The sequence below is a fragment of the Hylobates moloch genome, unplaced genomic scaffold (assembly GCF_009828535.3).
Source record: "Hylobates moloch isolate HMO894 unplaced genomic scaffold, HMol_V3 SCAFFOLD_21, whole genome shotgun sequence".
NCBI lineage: Eukaryota > Metazoa > Chordata > Mammalia > Primates > Hylobatidae > Hylobates > Hylobates moloch.
Window position 1 is genome coordinate 13,677,672 of NW_026652296.1, and position 22,460 is coordinate 13,700,131.

The following is a 22,460-nucleotide window of genomic DNA, read 5'->3' on the forward strand; positions in this document are numbered from 1 at the left end:
ACTTGAACCTGGGAGGCAGAGGTTGCAGTGAGCCAAGACGGCACCACTGCCCTCCAGCCCAGGCGACAGAACAAGACTCTGTTTCAAAAAAAAAAAAAGAGCGTGAACATGAAATCTAACTTTTGGAGCCACTCCCTGCTTCTGGAGCCTCAGGCAAGTCCCTCAACTTCCCTGGAACTGTTTTCTCATTTGAAAAATAAGAAGAGTAACAATAATTCCTGATTTATTCACCTCAAGAAGGCGGTTGTGGAATTAAGTCAAATAATGTAAGAGTGAACTGTAAACTCCCAAACGTGCCTAAGTGTTTTTTTTTGGCCTAGTTTTGAAGTCTCAGCTGATGCTTCCTCTTATAGGAAGTCTTCCTTGACTATCTGAGCCACGTGGATACCTTCTTTCTCCAATCTATGCCTAATCTCTACTCTCAGCAAGGAGCTGATCAGATGTAGTCTCGCATAACTCATTCTTTTATATGCATAATATAATCAAGTTAAATCAGTTACTTTTTAATTTTTATCAAATTAAATACTCAAAAAGTTCCACAAGGCTTGTTATAAGACTGCAGTTTCCCTGCCACGCCCTCTCATTCTCCCTTTGTCACCCTCTTCAACTCTTCCCTTCATTCATTATCTTGATACTCACTGCCCTGTCTCTAAGTTGCATGGTTATAATTACACAGCTTTTGATTTTTCACTTTGAGGCATTATTTGATCCCACTATGGGCAATGTGGATTTTCTTCTTGCTACCTTTACCGTACATATGCATCCTTCTCGTTCCCTTTTCCTCCTAAATAGAGTCATAGCTTTGTTTGCTTGAGACAGCGGTCTTGCTCTGTTGGCCAGACTGGAGTGCAGTGGTGCTACCTCGGCTCACTGCAGCCTCTAACTCCTGGGCTCAAGGGATACTTCAACCTCAGCCTCCGGAGTGGCTAGGACTACAGGTGCACACCACCACACCTGGCTAATTTTTTGAAAAAAACATTTTTTTTTTTTTGTACAGATGGGGCTTTGCCATTTTGCCCAGGCTAGTCTCAAACTCCTGGGCTCAAGTGATCTGCCCACCTCGGCTTCCCAAGAGTGAATGATTTTTATTGGGTTAGTAGTAGTCAGAGTTCATGCTGCTGTGATTACTGCATAGGCTGACTGCTTGAAGACTCAATGTCCTTACATCTTCACCCTCTGAAGTGTGATAGTAAAGCTTCTCCCTTCAAGAGGTGGGGTTACTGCTCTATTTAAATCTGGGCTGGCTTATGTTTACTTTTGCTGACAGAATGCAGCAGAAATGATCTGGGCTCGTTTCTAAGCCCCAGGGTACAGTGCTGCCCATCTTTCACAGCATGCCAGTTCCAAATGGCACGCCAGTTCCAAATGGAGGACTAAAGACAGGTCTCTCTCCTTGAAAGGAACACTGCTTAGGCCACAAGAAAAAGCCTGGACATGCCTGCTGGAGGATGAGAGACCCCATGGAGCAGAGACAGGTTGTCCCAGCTGAGGCCATTCTCTACCAGCTGATCTGCCAGCTGACCCTGCAGACACATACAAGAGCCCAGGCTAGCTCAGTAGAACCTCTCTGCCTACTAACAACCTCATGAGCTGAATACATGCTTATTGTTTTATGCCACTAAGTCTTGGGGTGATTAGTTATGTAGCTAACTGATAACACAGCTAAGCCAGGTAGTAAACTACGATGACTTTTCATGCCTTTTGTTTTCCCCTGGAGTTAATAATGATCTTTTAAAAAATCCTCTCAATACATTCAGATGTACCAGGTATTTTATCAATTTCACTTCTTCAAGATGTCTCTCTCAGCACCCTTTGGCCTACTTCAATCAGGACCAACTGCACCTGTCATTTATTCTCTGGAAGCCAGAGTCAATGGGAAAATGCCTTAAAACTATGAAGGAAAATTACTATTTCCAAACAAAAATTCTATACCCAGCCAAACTGTCATGAAGGACAGTAGAACAAAGACATTTTCAGGAAGGAGGAGATGGATGCAATGTCTGAAAACAAAATTGTGAAGCCTTTGCTGAGACCCTGCTGTGGGCCAGGCTCTGGGTGAGGCCAGGCTAGGTGGGCATGGAGCATCTCAGTCTGAGACAGAGGCTGCAAGGCACCTGCTTGTCACACACATGGCTGTCTGCTCCCTTGTGGGTGAATGCCCTGGAATCTTATTTCTGCTGTATTTGCCATCACACAAGTGAAAACTCCCTACCTGGCAGCCGTTTGTTTGTTTATTCAACAAATATTTGTCCAGTGGAGGTGCCAGGCACTGTGCTGGATATTGGGATAAAGCTGTGAACACATCAGACCCAGTCCCTGTGCTCCATGAGCTAAGAGGCAGCAGAAGAGTTCATTCGAGGCTTTTAATTTTTACCCTTGAGGCAGTCACATGGATCACTAGGGACATGTTACGTGCTTAAGAGCAGTGGGGTGGCTGGACATGGTGGCTCACACCTGTAATCACAGCACTTTGGGACTTAAGCCCAGGAGTTCGAGACCAGCCTAGGGAAAGTGAGATCCCTGTCTCACAAAAAACATAAAAAATTAGCTGGGCATGATAGTGCATATCTGTGGTCCCAGCTACACAAGAGGCTGAGCTGAGAGGATCGCTTGATCCCAGGAGGTTGAGGCTGCAGTGAGCCATGTTTGCATCACTGCACTTCAGCATGAGTGACAGAGTGAGACCCTGTCTCAGAAAAATAAAACAAAAAATAAATTAAAGAGCAGTGGGCCACTTCCTGGCTTTCATCCCTCCTAAGCTGGGTGACCTTGACTGAGTCACATCATCTCTCTGGGCCTCAGTTTCTCTGGAAATGAGTATAAAGGGAGCAGCTGGGCCTTATAGGTTCATGGTGGGGATTAAATGAGAGAGAGGGTGTAAAGCTCAGAGCAGTCCATAAAGGTTGCTTGTCACAGCTCTGTCTGTGCTGATGTGGAGCTGAGGAAGCCTGAGTGTCCTCCCTGAAGAGAGGGGGCATGAGGAAGACCTGGAGCACCACAGACTGTGTGGCAGTCAGATGCAGGCCCTCCTCCACAGCACTATGGACCTGGAGGGCCCAATCATCCTTTGTTGTGGGGCCGTCCTGTGCATTGTGGGACGTGTAGCAGCATCCCTGGCCTCTACCCATTAGATGCCAGTAGTACCCCATTCCCCAAAAATGGGGAATGTCAAATGTCCCCTGGGGGCCAAAACTTCCTCTGGTTGAAAACTATTGTGTTAGAGTGATAGAGTTGTGTGTATGGCAATGTGGGAGGATCTAAAACCATGGTGCAGGCAGGGTGTGGTGCCTCATGCTTGTAATTCCAGCACTTTGGGAGGCTGAGGCAGGAGGATTACTTGAGCCCTGGAGTTCGAGACTAGCCTGGGCAACATGACGAGACCCCTGTCTCAGAAATAAATAAGTGAAACCATAGCACAGAGGGAGAAAGGTAAGAAACACAGGGTATTTAAACAATGCCATCTAGACACATAAGAAATAAATGCACACAAAAAGAGAATGTATATTTTACAGGGAACAAACAAAAGGCTATACATTGAGCTATAAAGGGAGGGGAGGGAAAGGAGCACAAATAGGTTTAAAAGGAAACACATTGGTACCTGCGTGAAATAAGAAAGGGGCCTTGTGTGGACAAAGAATATGAATAACTCAAGCTGTGCATTTGAGGCTTAACTTAAGAAAATAATAAAATTGATAGTGAGTGCTTGGTGTATAGGAAATGTGCAGTAAAGCTTGAGGAATTTGTTCAGGAGGAATTGGCTGGTTGCCAATAGGGGTAGAAGCAATCAGGTCTCTTCAGGCAGAGACCCTGGATGGAAAACAGGGCATCTTTGCAGCTTGGTGGTGAGAATTAGGACTCCCTTTACCTTCTTTATCTGTGGCTGGTCTGCCTTCAAAATATACCCAGCCCACTGTGCTCCCCACCGCCTGCATCTCTACTCCCTGGGTGGAGGGAAGGATAAACTGAGAAAAACAGTTCAGTCTTTCAGATAAACTGGTGCAATAGCCTCCTCACCCATCGCCAGGATTCCAACCTGGCCACTTTTCACTCTCCTCTCCCCAGGGAGCAGCCAGAGGGGTTCCTTCAGAATGGAGCTCAGGCTGGATGTGGTAGCTCACGCCTGTAATCCCAGCACTTTGGAAGGCTGAGGTGGGAGGATTGCTTGAGCCCAGGAGTTGAGACCAGCCAGTGAGACCCTCGTCTCTTAAAAAAAATTAGCTGGGCACAGTGGTGTGCACCTGTAGTCCCAGCTACTTGGGAGGCTGAGGTGAGAGGACTGCTTGAGCCTAGTAGGTTGAGGTTGCAGTGAACTATGATCATGCCACTGCACTCCAGCCTGGGTGACAGAGCAAGACCCTGCCTCTAAAATAAATAAATAAAAAATAAAGATAAATAAGAATGGAACTCAGATTCCATCTTCATCCATTTGTGTTGCTATAAAGGAATATCTGAGGCTAGGGAATTGATAAAGAAAAGAGGTTTATTTGGCTCACAGTTCGGCAGGCTGTACAAGAAGCATGGCACCAGCATCTGCATCTGGTGAGGCCTCAGGCTGCTTCCACTCATGGTGGAAAGCAAATGGGGAGTCAGCATGTGCAGATCACATGTGGAGAGAGAGGAAGAGAGAGAGCGGAGGGAGCTGCCAGGCTCTTTTCAACAACGAGTTCTCACGGGAGCTAAGAGAACTCACTCACTCCTGCAAGAATGGCAGCAAGCCATTAATGAGGGATCCACCTCCAGGATCCAAACACCTCCCTTTAGGCCCCACCTTCAACAATGGGGATGAAATTTCAACATGAGACTTTGTGGGGCTCAACAAATCATATTGAAACCAGGGCAGACTCTGTCCTTCTACTCCAAATCTCTACCAGCTCCCACTTCAGAGTCAGTCTGCTGTGCTCCAGCCACACTGGCCTCCTTGCTGTCCCTCAAACTCCCCAGGCAAACTTCTGCTGCAGGGCCTTTGCATGTGCCATTCCCTCTGCCCTTCCACCAGATTTCTGTTTCTCCACTTCCTTCAGGCCTTATTCAAAATTTAACTTCTCTGTGTGGCCTCCTTCCCTGGCCACAATTTTCTCAAATTTAATTTCAACTTCTCTTTTTCTCTGGATTATTATTTCTTCTTCTTTCCCCTTCCCTTCCTTCTTCCTCCTCCTCTTCCTCCTCCTCCTTTCTTCTCCTTTTTCCTTCTCTCTTCTTCTTTTTCTTTTTCTTCTTCCTTCTTCTCTTTTTTCTTTCTCTCTTTCTTTTTTTAGAGACAGGGTCTCATGTTGTCCAGGCTGGTCTTGAATTTCTGGCCTCAAGCAATCCTTCTGCCTCAATCTCCCAAAGTGCTGGGATTACAGGGGTACACCACCATGCCTGGCCTTGCATTTCTTTTTTGAAAAAAACAAAAAAAAACCAAAAAAACAAAAAACAAAAAACAAAAAACAAAGTCTCACTCTGTTGTCCAGGCTGGAGTACAGTGGCAAGATCTAGGCTCACTGCAACCTCTACCACCTGGGTTTAAGTAATTCTCATGCCTCAAGCCTCCCAGATAGCTGAGACTACAGGTGCGTGCCACCACGCCTGGCTAATTTTTGTATTTTTAGTAGAAATGGGGTTTCACCATAATGAGCAGGCTGGTCTCGAACTCCTGGCCTCAAGTCATCTGCTCGCCTCAGCCTCCCAAAGTGCTGGGATTACAGGCGTGTGCCACTGTGCCTGGCCGCTTGCATTTCCATGTATCTTGCTTATCATCTTCCCTCCTCTCCCCAAGGATATCAGCTCCATGAGGGCAGAGTTTTTAATGGACTTTGTTCCCTGCTGCATCCCCAGGGTCTAGAACAGTAAACCTAGCATGCAGGGGGCACTTGATAAATATTTGTTGAATAAAATGAGAAAATGCATACATTTCTATGGAGACCACTAATGGTATCTTGGTGGGTTGATTCATGGATTTGTTGTGCCCCCAATCACTGTGACGACTGCAAATGCCTCCCTTTTCCAAACACTCCCTTCTACTCCAGTTTGCTCCCTGAAGGATCTGATGTATCCGCCAACAAGGTCATGGGCGAGACGTGAGTTGTTACTCTCTGTTTGCTCCCTCAGTTCCCTGTCTTCCAGCCGCCAATTCATAAGGTAGCAGATTTTGAGCTTTTCGGCCTTGGGGTGGTGAGCGAGTGGCACTGGTTTCTTGTCCTGACTTCCAACAGCTAAAGGATGGAAGGGGGTTTTCAGAGGCCTCCCTACCCTGCCACGTGTGCCAGGAAGCAAAACCTAAGAGGGTGACAGTCTGGGCCAGGGGGTCAGGCAGATATGACCATAGCCAGCCCCACTGAGATTCCAGATCCCACCAGACCTGAAGCACCCCTAGGGACAGGAACCAGACACATGTCAGCAGTGTCGTAAGTGGACAGAGGACTCATGGTCCATGGACTCTCACCCAATCCCTGGGTGCTTTGTGAGCTCCCTGGAAGTCTGATATAAACTGGGGAGGAAGGAAAAAGAACCCAGCAGAACAAAGGCTGGAACTAGGAATTCCACTGTATTACAGAAAACCAAAATTCTATTTCATGCATGCTGCGTGGGTTGAGATCTCTCCCTGCTACTAACACTTAAAATATTCCCTTGATTACAGTCATGTAATCAACAAACGTTTACTGAACTCCTACCATGTGCCAGGCCCTGTGCTAGGTCTGGGGGCTACAGCTGGGAGGCAGACCACCCTGGTGCTTGCCATTCCAGGCCAAGCCACAGGGCCCAAGGCAAAAGGAAAAATGTGGCCCCTACATACACTTATCAAAACATTTTTCTGCATTTTGACTCAAGTAGAAAAAGTTAATAAAAGCTCTACAGTAAAAAAAACAACAACAAAAAAACCAAAAAACACAAAAGATGACTATATATTAAAGCCCCTTGTTGGCCAATCTGTTCCTGCCATTGCCAAGGCTCATAAACCTGCCCTGTGGAGAGGTAACAGCCACTCAGGCCAGGGAGTCGGGGGCTGATTGGAAACGGTTCCTATTGCACAATAACGCAGGGCTGTAACACACACAACCATCTGTCTTTGTTTACATTTTGATTTTCTTTCATGATCGATTTTTTGGCATCAATTTTGATTTTTAAAATATCGCATTAAAATATGATTGAGCTTGATTACTTTGTTTCTCAGTACCCACTTAAATTTTGTGGCTACAAAATGCTAATCCTGGCCCTGGTGCTTGTTTTCATAGAGTTTACATTCAAATGTGTGTGTGTTGGAGAGGGCAGGTAATAAATAATACATATTTAACGCATCGGGTGGTTTGATGAGGAAACATTTGGGCAGGTTTCTTATTTTTTTTTGAGACAGAGTCTTGGTCTGTTGCCCAGGCTGGAGTTCAGTGGTGTGATCTTGGCTCACTGCAACCTCCGCCTCCCAGGTTCAAGTGATTCTCCTGTCTCAGCCTCCCGAGTAGCTGGGATTACAGGCGCCTGCCATCATGCCCAGCTAATTTTTGTATTTTTAGTAGAGACAGGGTTTCACCATGTTGGACGGGCTGGTTTCGAACTCCCCGCCTCAAGTGATCTGCCTGCCTCAGCTTCCCAAAGTGCTGGGATTACAGGCGTGGGCCACTGTGTCCAGCCACTGGGCAGATTCGTGAATAAAGGAGCCAGTAGAAAATGGGGAGATAGGCATTCCTGGCACAGGGAACAACAGCAAGTGCAAAGGCTGTGTTGAAACCACAAAAAATAAAACCAATGGAGATGCCAATTATAAAGGTTAAGACTGGTCATAAGGACAAAGGTGGAGGACTCCTACTTTCCGTTTTGGAAACTTACTACAAAGCTATAGTAATCAAGACAGTGGTACTGGCATAAGGGCATACATACAGATCTATGGGATAAAATTAAGAGTCAAGAAATAAACATATTTATGGCCAATTGATTTTTTTAAATTTTTGAGATAGAGTCTGGCTCTGTCGCCCAGGCTGGAGTGCAATGGCATGATCTTGGTTCACTGCAGACTCCACCTCCCGGGTTCAAGGAATTCTCATGCCCAAGCCTCCCAAGTAGCTGGGATTACAGAGGTGAACCATCTCATCTGGCTAATTTTTGTATTTTTAGTAGAGATGGAGTTTCACCATGTTGGCCAGGCTGGTCTTGAACTCCTGGCCTCATGTAATCCACCTGCCTGGACCTCCCAGAGTGCTGGGATTACAGGTGTGAGCCACTGCACCTGGCTGCCAATTGATTTTCTGACAGGATGCTGAGACAGTTCAGTGGGGGAAAGAAGAGTCTTTTCAACAAATGCTACTGGGACGACTTGATAGTCATAGGTAAAACAATGATGTTGCACCCCTACCTCACATCATACATACAACTTAACTCAAAATGGATCACAGACCTAAATGTAAGAGCTAAAATGAGAAAATTCTTAGAAAAAAGTGCAGGAGTAAATCTCTGTGACCTAGGTTAGGCAATAGGGTCTCAGATATGACACCAAAAGCAAAAGTAACCAAAGAAAATATATATAAATTGCACTTCATAAAAATAAAAAGCTTGGTATTTCAAAGGATACCACAAAGAAAATGGAAAGACAACTCATAGAATGAGAGAGAAAATATTTGCAAATCACATATCTGATAACAGACTGGTATCCAGATATATAAAAACTCTTATAATGATATAAAGACAAACCAGTTAAAAAGAGCAAAAGATTTGAATAAATATTTTTGCAAAGAAGATATACAAATGGCCAATAAGCACATAAAAACATCACTAGTCATTTGTCAACATTATTAGGGAAATGCCAATCAAACCCACAATGAGATACCACTTCATACTTACTAGGACTATAGCCAAAAAGGCAGACAATAACATATTGATGAGGAGGTGGAGAAATTGGAGCCATTTTACATGGCTGATGGGAATGTAAAATGATATAGTCACTTTGGAAAATAATCTGGCTGTTCCTCAAAAGTGTTAAACCTAGAGTTACCATGTGGCCCAGCAATTCCATTCCTAGGCATACACCTAAGAGAATTAAAAACATATGCACATGCAAATACTTGTATGCCAACGTTCATAGCAGCATTATTCATAATGGCCCAAACTTCAACTATCCAACTGATAAATGGATAGACAAAATATAGTTTATCCATGAAATGTGATATGGTCTGGCCTGTGTCCCCACCCAAATCTCATCTTGAATCACAATCCAAATCGTAATCCCCATGTGTTGGTGGAGGAACCTCGTGGGAGGTGATTGGATCATGGGGGTGGTTTCCCCCATGCTGTTCTTGTGGTGGGTGGGTGGGTTGTCACCATGTCTGATCATTTTGTAAGGGGTTCCTCCCCCTACACTCTGCACTTTCTCTCTCCTATCGCCTTGTGAAGAAGGAAATGTTTGCTTCCTCTTCTGCCATGTTTGTTAACTTTCCTGAGGCCTCTCCAGTCATGCAGAACTGTGAGTCGATTTAATCTATTTCCTTTATAAATTACCCAGTCTTGAATATTTGTTTATAGCCGTGTGAAAATGGACTAATACACAATGGAAAATTATGTGGCCATAAAAAGGAATGGAGTACTGATACATGCTACAACACGGATGATCACACGTACTGTGTGATTCCCTTTATATGAAATATCCAGAAGAGGCAAATCTGTAGAGAAAGAAAGATTAGTGGTTGTCAGGGGCTAGGGGGAGGAGGAAATGGGGGGATGACTGCTAATGAGTATAGGGTTTCTTTTTGGGGTGATGAAAATATTCTAAAATTAGAGTGGTGATGGTTGTACAACTCTGTGAATATACTAAAAATTACTGAATTGTACACATCGAAAGGGTAAATTATGATATGTAGATTATATCTCAATAAAACTGTTATTAACAACAACAACAGGTCCTGGAGTTGAGCTTCATATTGGTAGTGGGCTGCCTAGAAGGCAAGGTAGAAGAGGAGGAGTCAGGGCGACTCCCCGTGAATCCCTGGAGGAAAGTTGACTGATCCCTTTTAGGATCCCTTCCTGGTCACAGGCAAAGGCTCTTGACCACCTTGCATTTGCCTAATATCAGCTGGAAAAAAAAACAGAGTTCAGAGACTGCGGAGGAGGGTGGTAGGGGAAGGGAGGGGTTAGGAAAGAGGCAGCAGTCACTGGCTGCTCCAGCTCTCTAGGGAATTTCTAATGGATCCACAAGATGCTGGGAGATACAGCTACCAAAGGGATGTTCTGGCTCTGAGCACTGGGGAGGAAGAAATGAAAAGGAAGTGAAGAGATGACAGCCTCAAGCAGCACATCCCTTGATTGGGAACAGAAAGGGAGCCCAGTTTCTGTCTTAAAATTCAAACACCCTATTTTGAATCATTCCCCAATCATTTTAGCTTTGTTAGGCTTAGTTCCCCCAAAAAACAGCAAGTCCTCCCTCTGGCTGGTACTATTAATGATTTTGGCTTCCTGCATGGTATGCAGCATGATGGCCACAAGCAAAGTGCTGCTGGTTCTTGTCATGGATGTTCAGGGGATCTTGGCATCCAGTGCCCATTCACTGGACATCCATGGGCCTTCATACTCTTCTGGAAGGATTACTCCAGTTTCCTTTGGGGGACCATCCTCCCTCTCTCACTCTATTTGGTTGAGGTGGAGCTGATCTGCCTCTCCTTTCCCATGCCAGGAGTGGGCTCTTAATTTGGCTGGCCAATCAGAGCTACAGAGGTTGGCATATGGATGGGCATGTGACCCAGTTTGGGACATTGAGATTCAAGCCTAGAAGTTGTGCTGGAATGTGGGTACTAGAAGTTTCCAGTTTTTAGTTGGGATTGCTGAGAGGGAGTTACCACGTGGAGAAAACTGGCTAAGAGATACAGAATGACCTAAGAACATTGCTTAAACATCTGGATCCAGCCAGACCTGCATCCTAGGTATCCCTGGGTTTTTCAATTATTGTGCTCCAGTAAATTTTCTTTGTAGCTTAAACACACTGTACTTCAAACTGAATGTCATACTTGATGACAGCTATTAATAACAAGTTTCACATGGCTGCAGTGCTGGGAAAGTACAGAGAGAAAGAACTGTGAGCCAGAAGCTGAGGCCATGAGTTTTGGTTCTGTCATGAATATCTCACCAACTACATAACTTCTCCAGGTCTCAGTTACTCTGTCTGCAAAATGGGGCTCACGCTTCTCCTCTAGATCCTTATTACTTCTCTGACATCCAAGCTTGGAGCCATAGTGCAGACCTCTCTCTGGAGCTTCAGACCTACAAATCCCATTGTCCCTTAGGCCTCTCAAATATAACTAATTTTATTTTTCCTCATCAGTTTTCTATTTAATTGTTTTTCCTTTTACTATACAGTACTTTGGGCTAGAAATTGCTAGTTGTCCTCTAATACCCATTCTTCTTTTCTCCCTCTCAGAGTAATAGAATCTCTAAATTTTAACTGGCCATGACTGCCTCAAATAAAGACTACATTTCACAGACTCGCTTGCAGCTAGATGAGGCCATCTGACCAAGTTCTGCCTAATAGGATAAGAGCAGAAGTGATGCCTGCAACTTCTGAGTCTGGCCTTTAAAAAAGTGGGGATTGCTGGGTGTGGTGGCTCAGGCCTGTAATCTCAGAACTTTGGGAGGTGGAGGTGGGAGAATCACTTGAGCCCAAGAGTTCAAGACAAGTAAGGGGCAACACAGTGAGACCTCATCTCTACAAGAAATTTTTAGCAATTAGCTGGGCATGGTGGCACTTGCCTGCAGTCCCAGCTACTCAGGAAGCTCAGGTGGGAGGACTGCTTGAGTGAGGAGTTTGAGGTTACAGTGAGCTATGATTGTGCTACTGCACTCCAGCCTGGGCAACAGGCAAGACCCTATCTCTAAAAAAATTAATAAAAATAATAAAAAAAGAGGGACAAGAAAATAAAAATATCAAAAGAGAGAAGCAAGTCCTCCTTTTCCTATCCTTGCTTCTTACTGGCTGGAATGTAGACATGGGGGTAAGCTATGATTTATCTTGCCAATGCAGGTGACACTCCAAAAAATGGCAGGGAATAAGACTGTAGAGGCCGTGGTCTCTGGTGCTGCGCAGCAGTTTCCCCAGCTTGAACTGCTTCCATCTGGACTGCTGAGGACTGAAATAAACTTGCATCTTGTTTAAGTCACAATTATTTTGGGTCTCTCTGAAGGCTGCTAGATTTAGCAAATGATAATACTCATTCCTCACCTTAGTGAGAGCTGGAGGAGGGAATGGAAAATTCTAGGAGAGTCATGAAGATGCACAGGTGATCTGGGTGCTCCAAGAGCTTTTCACCTCAGTTTTCCCTGGACATCCAGAGATCACAGAGGAAGGCAGGTGAGCTTGAGTCTGTTTCTCATACTTTCTTGGATGATCTTACTCCCTCTGAGCCTCAGTTTCTCCTTATGGACGATGGAGACTAACTGGACATGATGGTCTCTTAAGTCCTTCCAACTCTAATCTTCTATGATTCTGTAATTCTAGGATGGATGTTGAAACTCAGATACCAATGGGGCCAGAGAGTCCCAAGAATGGGTTAACCAGGCCAGGTGGGGGCTGCGATGGGCTGGAGAATGTCCACCCCCTCTAAGAGGGCAGTCCTCCTCTGCTCCTGTTGATTGCGGCCCCAGGGGAATGCAGGATTGCCAGATTCCTAATTTTTCAAGAAGAGCTGGAAATCTAGATTGTTTTGGTCTGTGCAATCTCCTGATTTTTAAATGTTGGCGACACATTCACATTTTTTCAAACACTCTGGGGGCCAAAGAGAAATATCTGCAGTATGAATTTGGCCAGTGGCCACCAGTTAAAAATTTCTGTTTTGATACTATTTTCCTTCCTTCATTTAACAAATATTTACTTGACACCTACTAAGTGGGAGACACTGTTCCATGCACTGGTGATAAAGCTATGAACAAAACCAAACTAAACCAAAGGTCCCTGTCCTCATGCAGCTTAACATTCTAGGGGATCACCCTGATTCATTCATTCAACATTTATTGAGCAATTCTGCCCTGTGCACTGTATGTGGTTGGGGAGATAAAAAAAAATGTTCATGGTCTCTGCCCTTATGGTGCTTATAGCCTAGAAGGAAGACATACAATAAACATAATTATGACATGAATGGAAAACACAGTTATGAGGACAGATGCAATTTAGATGGAGAGGAGTAGTGAGGAAAGCCCTTTTGGAGGAAGCTACATTTTAAATGAGAACTGAAAGATAAGTAGGATTTAACTTAATAAAAGAACATTCTAGAACATCTTAGATTATAGCAGAGGCTTCCAGTGTGCCCCAGCTCCACGTCCCCTCAACTGTCACCACTTCTGTACATAAATGAAGAAACCTTCCACAGTTAGCATTTGTGATGCTCTACCCTGGGGCTCCCTTTTTATTGATTGATTGATTGAGACAGGGTCTTGCTCTGTTGCCCAGGCTGGAGTGCAGTGGTGCGATCATAACTCACCACAGGCTCAAGCGATCCTCCCTTCTCAGCTTCCTGAGTAGCTGGGACCAAAGGTACACACTACCGCACCAGGCTAATTTTTAAGTTTTTTAAAGAGATGGGGTCTCACTATGTTGCCCAGGCTGGCCTCAAGCAATCCTCCCACTTCGGCCTCCCGAAGTGCTAGGATTATAGGTGTGAGCCACCAAGGCTGCCCCTGCGGCTTCTTGGGGACAGGCCAGAAGTGCAGGGAGACCATTCCCAGGAAAAGCCTTCAACCCTTGATGGAAGGGAATTTGCAGGTAAATATCCCAGCTCCCTCACTCCTTGGGTGGGTTACACTGTCCCTGGTGGGACTGAGCCCCAGCTGCCCATGGCAGTAAGTATTATATTTGTGTAATCTGTATTGGCTTCCTTTCCCTCCTTGCCTGAATTCCCCACTCTGTGCCCGGTACTTCCGGGGATTACCTCCCAGATAGATTACTCACACTCACTCTTTGTCTCAAGATTTTCTGGGAGAAACCCAGCAGCGATGGGAGAGAATGTGGCAGGTTCAAGCACCAAAATCAACTCAGGGTAAGAGCAGGAAAGGAGGCTGGAGAATGGGGCAGGAGGCCACTCATGAAGAGCCTTGGAGGCTAGGGGTAGGCTTGTCAATGGGGAAGCCACTGAAGATTTTTTGGCTGGAGAGTGATATGGCCAAGCTTGTATTTCAGGATGACTCCAACGCAGGGGGCTGCAGTGGGCAAGAGTGGAAGCTGGGAGACCAGACAGGAAGCCGAGTTGGAGGTGAAGGGGCTGGAATTGGGTGGTGAGGTGGGAGAGAGGTGGCTGGCAGTGAGGAATGGCATGCGCCAGGAGACATGGGGCCCAGAAAGGAACTCGGGGCTTTGTCCCTGACTTGAGAGAGCCCACAGTTTGGTTTAAGGAATGTTGGGGAGACACAGATACAAAAATCATACCCAAGATCACACATCCCTACACAATCCATACTAAGTGAGTTGTTGCATGGAGCTATGGAACTTCACAGCAGGCTGCCTCTAAGGGCAAGATGAGTGAGTGCCTGTGTCTCAGGGGAGGTGACTTTACAGGAGTGGTTAGGAAAACCATAAAACACCATGACTTAGCCGGCAACTTACTACTGTGGCCCCTTTGGGATAGCCCAAATTTTTGCAGTGGCTGCGGAGCCCATTCTTCAGTGTTTTCAGCAGCTCTTGACTCTGCCATCTTTTACCTAAGCTGTGCATGGTCCAAAAATGCATGCCGGATTTCCCACAGGCACTGCTAGACATATTAACGGCATTCCTACATGGCATGAGATTTCTGCACCACCAACACCATTTTTATATTCTTTACAACATAATGGCAGACGATAAATCTATCTTGCTAATTACACATCCAGCTTGTTACAACCCCCATAAAAAACATGAGCAGCTGGAAAAGCCATGAAGTGATGTCAAATCATATTCCTGGTCTCTAAACAGAAACAGAAATATTTTCCAGGCGCTGGCAAGTCTCAAGGTTCCTACCCATGCATGGAAGCAGCTGCCAGTGGGTCACTCACCTCTGAGGAGATGAAAACTAGGCTGTCGTCTTAAGTACTGCCCCTCCACCCCATGCGTGCCCCTGAAGAGATGACAGATGTCTAGGGCAACCGCTCGTGGTCTGTTCAGTAGCCCATGGGATGAACCCAAATAATTGGCAAGGTTTGGGTTTTAGCAGTTAAGTTCATTTTTGCATTATTAAAGTGGTTTCAAGGTCTCTTCCATCCACCACGATTCAGCCAATAGCATTTGCCTAGAATTCTAACTAGATGGTTCCCCGACATAATTTGTTGATGATACATTTGCAAAACGATTGCTAAGATCCACACTGGAGCTGACGATGCCTCCCCCTTGTCTCAAAAAAACAGAAGGAAAATTAAATTCATCTGCCGGAGACACTAGGATAAACAACAGGGAAGAAGAAAAGTACTTTACCTCGTTTTCTAGCTAGAATTACTGGCTTTGGCTGCAGCATAGCCCACTGTCTTAGGAAGGGAGACAGCTGAAGACAACAAGTGTATTTCCTATCAAGTAAATGTTGACTGCTTCAAACGTTGGAAGGAAAGGCATGGGAGACAATAGAAGGGGAAGCTAATTACATTTTCACATGGGAAAGGAAAATGCCATAGGAATTTTTAAACCTGGGCTGACCCCAAAGGGCAGCTTTTGTTGGAGAAGCTGCCTCATAAACTGTCCCCACGATTCCCAGGACAAACTGGCTGGACAGACAGTCATGTTGAAAACACACAAAGAGAGAGACAAAATGGATTCTTACCTTCCCGTATCTGGATGCAAAAGTCCCCGTGAGTAAGGAGTGAAAAATAATTATTGTCTCATCCAAGTCCCACACGAACACACGCTGTGATGAAAGAGAGGAAGAGAATGGAGACAAATGGACTCACATGCATCTGACTTAATGTCTACAGAAATTCATTCCCTTGGAGGAAAAGAAGTCTCGAAAAACATTATCTTTAGGTTACAAAACATGTAACTCACTGATGTGTCATGAATCCCCATCCAACCTTATCTGTGTCATGCGTATTTGGATACCCAGTTTTTGGGCTCTTATCAACTCAAAAGATGTCAGAATCAAGAAGTCTGTCCTTGCCTTCCATATGAAAGCTCAAAAAGGAGGATTCAGGCCAAAATCAACAACGAAAATCATATAACTCATTTTATAAAATGAAATACTACCATTTTAAATTCACTGTTCACCATACACTCAACTATTTCTGTTTTTAGCAAGTCTGGTGATCACCTCTATAATTCTAAGTAACATATTTATACCCTGACTGACTGATTTTTCAACTCGAGACAATGTCTTTTGACTGGGCAGTCTTAAAAGGTGACGGTTTAACTCATGGAAATCTCTGTTGTTTCTCTGGAAACTTACATTATTCTCATATGTGAATCCCTCTATTCCAATTCTCCTTGGACATTCTCCCTTGGCTAAAAAGGTAAACAAATATGGAGCTATAGATATGGGAGTCCCTACCTTTTCCCATACATCCTCCCCCCTCTAATGTCTATCAGCTGTAGCTTTACTTTCATATTATCAATGAGGATAAACTTGTTTGTACATTGATTTTATAACTACGGTTAAATTTTCTGCACTCTGCCTATGTTAATTTTAAAAGTTGGTAACTAGTAATATACATTTACATTTTGTGATTATTTTTCACTACAGAGCCAAGTAGTATGCTAAGATTGCATTGTCTTCTCTATGTGTCCAATGTCATATCCCCAGATTGACTTTGAGGAGAATGCCCCTACCATTGTATGTATTCTCTTTACTTGTACTCCATCATAATTAAAATCATGTCATATCTCAGTTTGTTCATATATGTATACCTGTCTGATGTAACTTTTTTGTTTTTGTCAGAATTTATTAATTACATTTATTTTTTGTTTGCAACAATGTACCTTCATTAAAATGTCAAATTCAGACACACACTCTATATTGGAGATATCTATCTTCAGTGATAGAAAGCTCCAATGTGGACTGGATCATTTTTAAGCTTGCTGCAGACTTCCCTTCATTGTATTTCTGGGTTGGATCCACTGTTTTCTGGATCCCAAGTCTCTCTTCCTCGGTTTTCTTCCTTGTTTTGCTTGAATACATCCTTAAATTGCTTTTCCTGAAATGGTACATGGAAAGTAATCTTCCTGAATTCTCGAATATCTGATGATATCTTTATTTTTCTCCATAGTTTCTCTGGGTACAGAATTCCAATTTGAAAACAATATCCTATAGATATTTGAAAGAATTCTTTCTCCATTATTTTTTAAGTGTCCAGGGTCACTGATGAGAAATCTGGTATTTCACTGTTCCTTAGTCCTTGTAGTTTTACCTTTTTTTTTTCTTTCTAGAATTTTAAAGAATCTTTTCTTTATACTTGGTATCCTCAAATTCCATGAAGATATATCTGGGTATGGTCTTCTTTTTAATGAATTCTGTTTGGCACTTGAGCATTTTCAACTCAATGACTTGCATCTTTCTACAGATCTGAAAATTTTTATTTTCTTATTTCTTTTAATAATTTTCTCCCATCTCTTCTACTGTTTTCTTTTTGTGAAATTCCCAATAGTCAAATCAAACCTTTTGGGTCGATATTGCCTTTCCTTGTAAACAATATTTTTTAATAAATCTGTCTCTTTGATCTATGTTCTGGGAGATTTCTTAAACTTTCTCTTACAACCCTTATTAAATTTTTTATTTTTGCAGTAATTAAAAAATTTCCAATAATTTTTTTTCCCTCTGAGTGTTCTTTTCCCAGTAGCCTCCACTTCTTATTTTATGGATGCAAGATCTTGAGTTTTTACATGAAAACCAATTAGAATTTTCCTAAGTTATTTAATATTTCTTAAATTACTTCGCTTCTAACTTATCCCATTTATTTATGTTGGCCTTTTAATTAAAAATTTTTTTTTGAGATAGGGCCTCACTGTGTGCAGTGGCGTAATCATCACTCACTGTAGCCTAGACCTACTCTCCAGGCTCAAGCAATCCTCCTACCTCAGCCTCCTGAGTAGCTTGGTCTCCCACAGTGCTGGCATGGTGAGCCACTATGCCTGGTTAATCTTGTTCTTTATTTTTCATACTGTTGATTTTCTTTATTTTTCTGGTGATCATTATTTTCAAGGACAAAGGACCTGACTAACTCTGTAGCTGGTGTTGAGAAGGGGAGGCAAATGCCCCTTCCCAGTCTGCAATCTTGAATGGGCCACCTTTTAAAACTCTCTGGAGGTCAATGGCTGTATTAACACAATGGCATTTGCCATGCCTTTGAAAGTTAAGAGAAATATCTAGAATGAAAAAGGTATTAGCATCCCAGATTCTCTAGTACAGGGATTTCTGAAGCAATTAGTAAGGCTAAGCATTATTTCATAAATCTTTTGGACCAGTTATATTTATGTGCATATATGTGCTGGGCCATCATAGTAAGTATATTTCTTATTATGGGTCATGGTAAAAATGTTTGAAAATCAGTGTTTGAGAAGACCTTCTGAGATTCAAATATGCCAAGTCCTAACTTATCTGCATTCACTGGGGTTGAACTTAGGAAATTAAATTTAGAAATTTCAGTAATAGAATTTTTAAAAATCAGCAAATATTGGCAAATTTAGAGCAGACTCCCTTACTTTATCCATTAAATCCCCTCTGAAAAAAATCCAACCCTTTCTCCTACTTCACCATCCTAGATTCTTAGTGGCTAAGTTCCTGGTGGCCATTCTGCAGGTAACCCTATTCCCTAGGCCATCATGGTGCAGACCAGGGTGCGTCCTTAACCCTGGGTGGGTCAGAGACCTTTTTTTTTTTGCAATTTAAAACTGGGGCTAGGAAGAAAGTAATTGTCTTTTGGGGAAGGCTATTGGTGGCCAAGTTTAGCCATGTGATCTGAAGGGGAGACAAGGGCAGCATAAGGCACACGGATGTGCTTTGGTCAAGGACTAGGCTGAGATGGAAATCCAGGCCTGCGTGACTCAGCGAGTTTGGCATGCAGGTGCACACCTCCACTTGTTATATAACCTGTTTGTGTAAGTTCATACTTGGCTTGCAGTCACTATTGTCTGTAGAAGATATAATTGCCCTGCTGACGCTGTGCACAGGGCATGGCTCTTGGCTCAGCTTGGCTCAATGTGGCTCTTGTGCAGGCGCTGGTGCCCAGAGAGGTAATGAAGCTACTGGCCCCTGTAAGGGAGAATGACTGTCTTGCAGATAGACAGAGGGGAGCCACGGCACAGCTTGCGCTGGTGCCCAGAGAGAGGAAGAGTTAAGCTGCTGACCCTGAAGGCAAGAGAGAGCCTGCTGCGCAGCTGCAGCTGTCAGGGCAGCAGGAGCCGCAGAGCCGAAGCAGACAGCCAAGATAAAGGTGGACAGTGTGAGACAGCTAATGTGAGAAAGCTGCTGATGAGAAAGCTGCTAAATAAAACTACATTTCACCTGCCTATGGCCCCCCGAGTGTTCTTTCTGCCCATCCACCCACTCCCCTCAGACTTCAGCATGGGCTGCACCCAGACCCCGGGATCTGACAGGCAGTCTGCAGAGACAAGAACAGAGGGTGAAAGATACAAAGAAACTAACACTTTACCAGGACCTGGTTTCATTGGGAGTAGAGGGAGAGGAGGAGTGAGGAGGCCCAGAGGAAAGCTGTGCCCAGTAACTAGTGCATGAGGGCACTGCCAGGACACTATGGTTTGGGCATTCTGTCACCTTCATTGTGGCACATGGGAAGAGAAGGCACACATGCAGTTTCTTGCCCCTGTCTCCCTGGCTGGTTCCAGTACCTTGCTGATACTCTACTTTACTTCTGCCCTTAAGTTCTAAGAGAGGCCCTATATTCTTAAAATAAATTCTGCTTTTTCACCTAAGTAGCCCAAGTTGGTCCCTGGCACGTGCAGCTGAAGGATTTTAACTAATACATGCTCAGAATTTTCCTCCTTTCCACTTCTACATAATTTCTCTCCCGTGGGCTTCAGTCATTAGCAAAACAGCCAAAGACTTAAGAGGTGTGACCCAAGCAAACCTTCTATGATGACATTAAGCACAGAAGTGAAACACAGCTCACACCTTTTCAATGGTTCTTGCCCAGTGGTACTTACGCTGAAATCAAGAAGCAGATGTTTCCAGAATAATATCACCCTATAATCCCTGACTTCCATGCCATAACCCTCTCCACCTCTTTCTCAGTTTAATGGAAAAATCTCTCTCTACCCCCGCTGTTCCCCTGCGGAGAGCAGAAAACATGTTAGGTGACGGAATCATTTTCTTGTGGGGAGGGAATATTATGTATGTGTGGCTCTCTGTGTTTTCGAAGCTCTGCATCTTCAAGCTGGTAGGAGATCCTAGGAATATGGGAAGGCAGACAGCAAGTACAACCTGACGCCAATACGTTTTCTTTCAGTCTTTTGCAAAGGCCTAAACCCACTGAAGGGATTGTGAAAATCTCCTCTATTTGGGGGAAGGATGAAGCTTTAAGAATAAGGCAAAAAGCAAGAACAGAATTCCCTGGACTAAGAATGGCCCCAGGAACAGTGGGAACACTTGTTCTGCACCAGGTCGCTAGCATGGATCAAGGCTGCTGGTAGACCTCAGGAGGCTGACCAAGTATAGGGCACCAAGCATGATGTTCAGGATATTTAATATCTTCCAGGGTGATCAGAACCGAGCCCAGCTATAAACAACTGCAACAGGTGAACTAGGGACCACTGGCTAAATATCAAATGCCCTGAACATGCTGAAGTCAGCATGTGTTGCTTGGAGGTCCCGGTCCCCACCCCTAGCTTCCAACCTCAGGGCTTCTGAAAAGAGCATCCTAGTTTTCCTTCCCCATTGTGTGCTATTTTGGTGGGGCTGTCAATTAAGGGGTAAGTGCAAGTCCCAAGCTAGGCCACTGGGATACTGTCTTCTTGGAATCAGACACTGAAGGACACAACACTGCACTCTAAAATGTTTGCTTTCTGGCATTCCTAGATTTCTCAACAATGTCTTTGTTATTTTCTTTCTAAACTTGGTTTTACGGCCTCCTCTCATTGTCCTTTCCTACTAAATTCATGTTTGCTTAAGTAACCAGAACTGGTTTCTTTTTTTTTTTTTTTTTTTGAGATAGGTTCTCAATCTGTTGCCCAGGCTGGAGTGCAGTGGTGTGGTCATGGCTCACTGCAGCCTCGACCTCCTGGGCTCAATCGGTCCTTCCACTTCAGCCTCCTGAGTAGCTGGGACTACAGGTGTGTGCTACCATGGCTGGCTTTTTTTTTTTTTTTTTTTTTTTTGGGGTAGAGATGGTGTTTTGCCATGTTGCCCAGGCTGGTTTCAAATTCCTGGACTCAAGCAATCTGCCCACCTCGGCCTCCCAAAGTGGTAAGGTTATAGGCGTGAGCCACTGTGCTGGGCCCGGAACTGGTTTCTGTTGCTTGCAACCAAAGAATTGTAGTGAATATTTCAAGGTTCTCAGGCTCAACAATGATTTCCATATCCATCGTATAGCATGGAAACACCAGAGAGTGGCTGGACTTTTAGTGACGACTGCAGGCTTTGACAATGAAGGTGGCAGTGGCCACCCAGCCACACTGGATGTCAGAGGCTGGTCTGGTTTCTGAGACCATTGACCCCCTGGATTCTCATTTAATCCTGGGAGTGGAGGGTCCCTAATAATGAAATGAAATTTCTTACCATCTGGTGGGGTGGGGACTCAGAATTAAAATTACATTGCTTTTTAAGGAAATGACAAAGATGATCTTTCTGAGTGTGTCTGAGTTTGTGGCTGAGCACTGCAGCTGCCGCATAAAGTATACAGATTATAAATAGGGATGTGACGCTGGTGCACTTGAACTGCCTGGCACTGACAATCCTACCAAGACACCCAGCACACTCAGGCCAGCAACTGACTGCCTTTTCCAAAGAAGTATAAACCGGTGAGTTTGCTCATTTTCCTCCCTTGATAAGACAACAGTAGCTTACTTCTGGTTTTGGGGCATCCATTTGCCTATTTCTACTGGTACCCTCCCCTAGGCATAATGTTTTGTTTTTGGGAAAATGTCAGTACCCAGCCAATAATACTACATTTGCATAACAAATGACAAGTATACAGATCTAATGTGCAACACAAGAATTAAAGTTAATAAAGTTATATTGTATTAGGGATTTTTGTTAAATAAGTAGATTTTAGCTGCTTTTGTCAGACAGAAAAAGTAACTTTGTGAGATGGTAGACTTGGTAATCTGTTTCAGGATGATTATCATCTAACTATCTGCATGTATCCCACAGCATCCTGTTGAAAACCTCATGTGGTCAGGAGATCGAGACCACGGTGAAACCCCGTCTCTACTAAAAATACAAAAAATTAGCCGGGCGTGGTGGCAGGCGCCTGTAGTCCCAGCTACTCGGAGAGGCTGAGGCAGGAGAATGGTGTGAACCCGGGAGGTGGAGCTTGCAGTGAGCCGAGATTGTGCCACTGCACTCCAGCCTGGGCGACAGAGCGAGACTCCGTCTCAAAAAAAAAAAAAAAAA

General features: G+C 44.2%; 1 protein-coding gene across 1 annotated transcript in view; it reads right to left on the bottom strand.

The window, feature by feature from the left end:
• Positions 1 to 22,460, bottom strand: part of EYA2 (EYA transcriptional coactivator and phosphatase 2) — a 293,839-nt gene that overhangs the window by 74,970 nt on the left and 196,409 nt on the right. Inside the window, exon 9 of the mRNA XM_032142563.2 lies at positions 15,726 to 15,809. Coding sequence (XP_031998454.1) covers positions 15,726 to 15,809 — 84 coding nt within the window. The remainder of the gene's footprint in view (positions 1 to 15,725; positions 15,810 to 22,460) is intronic.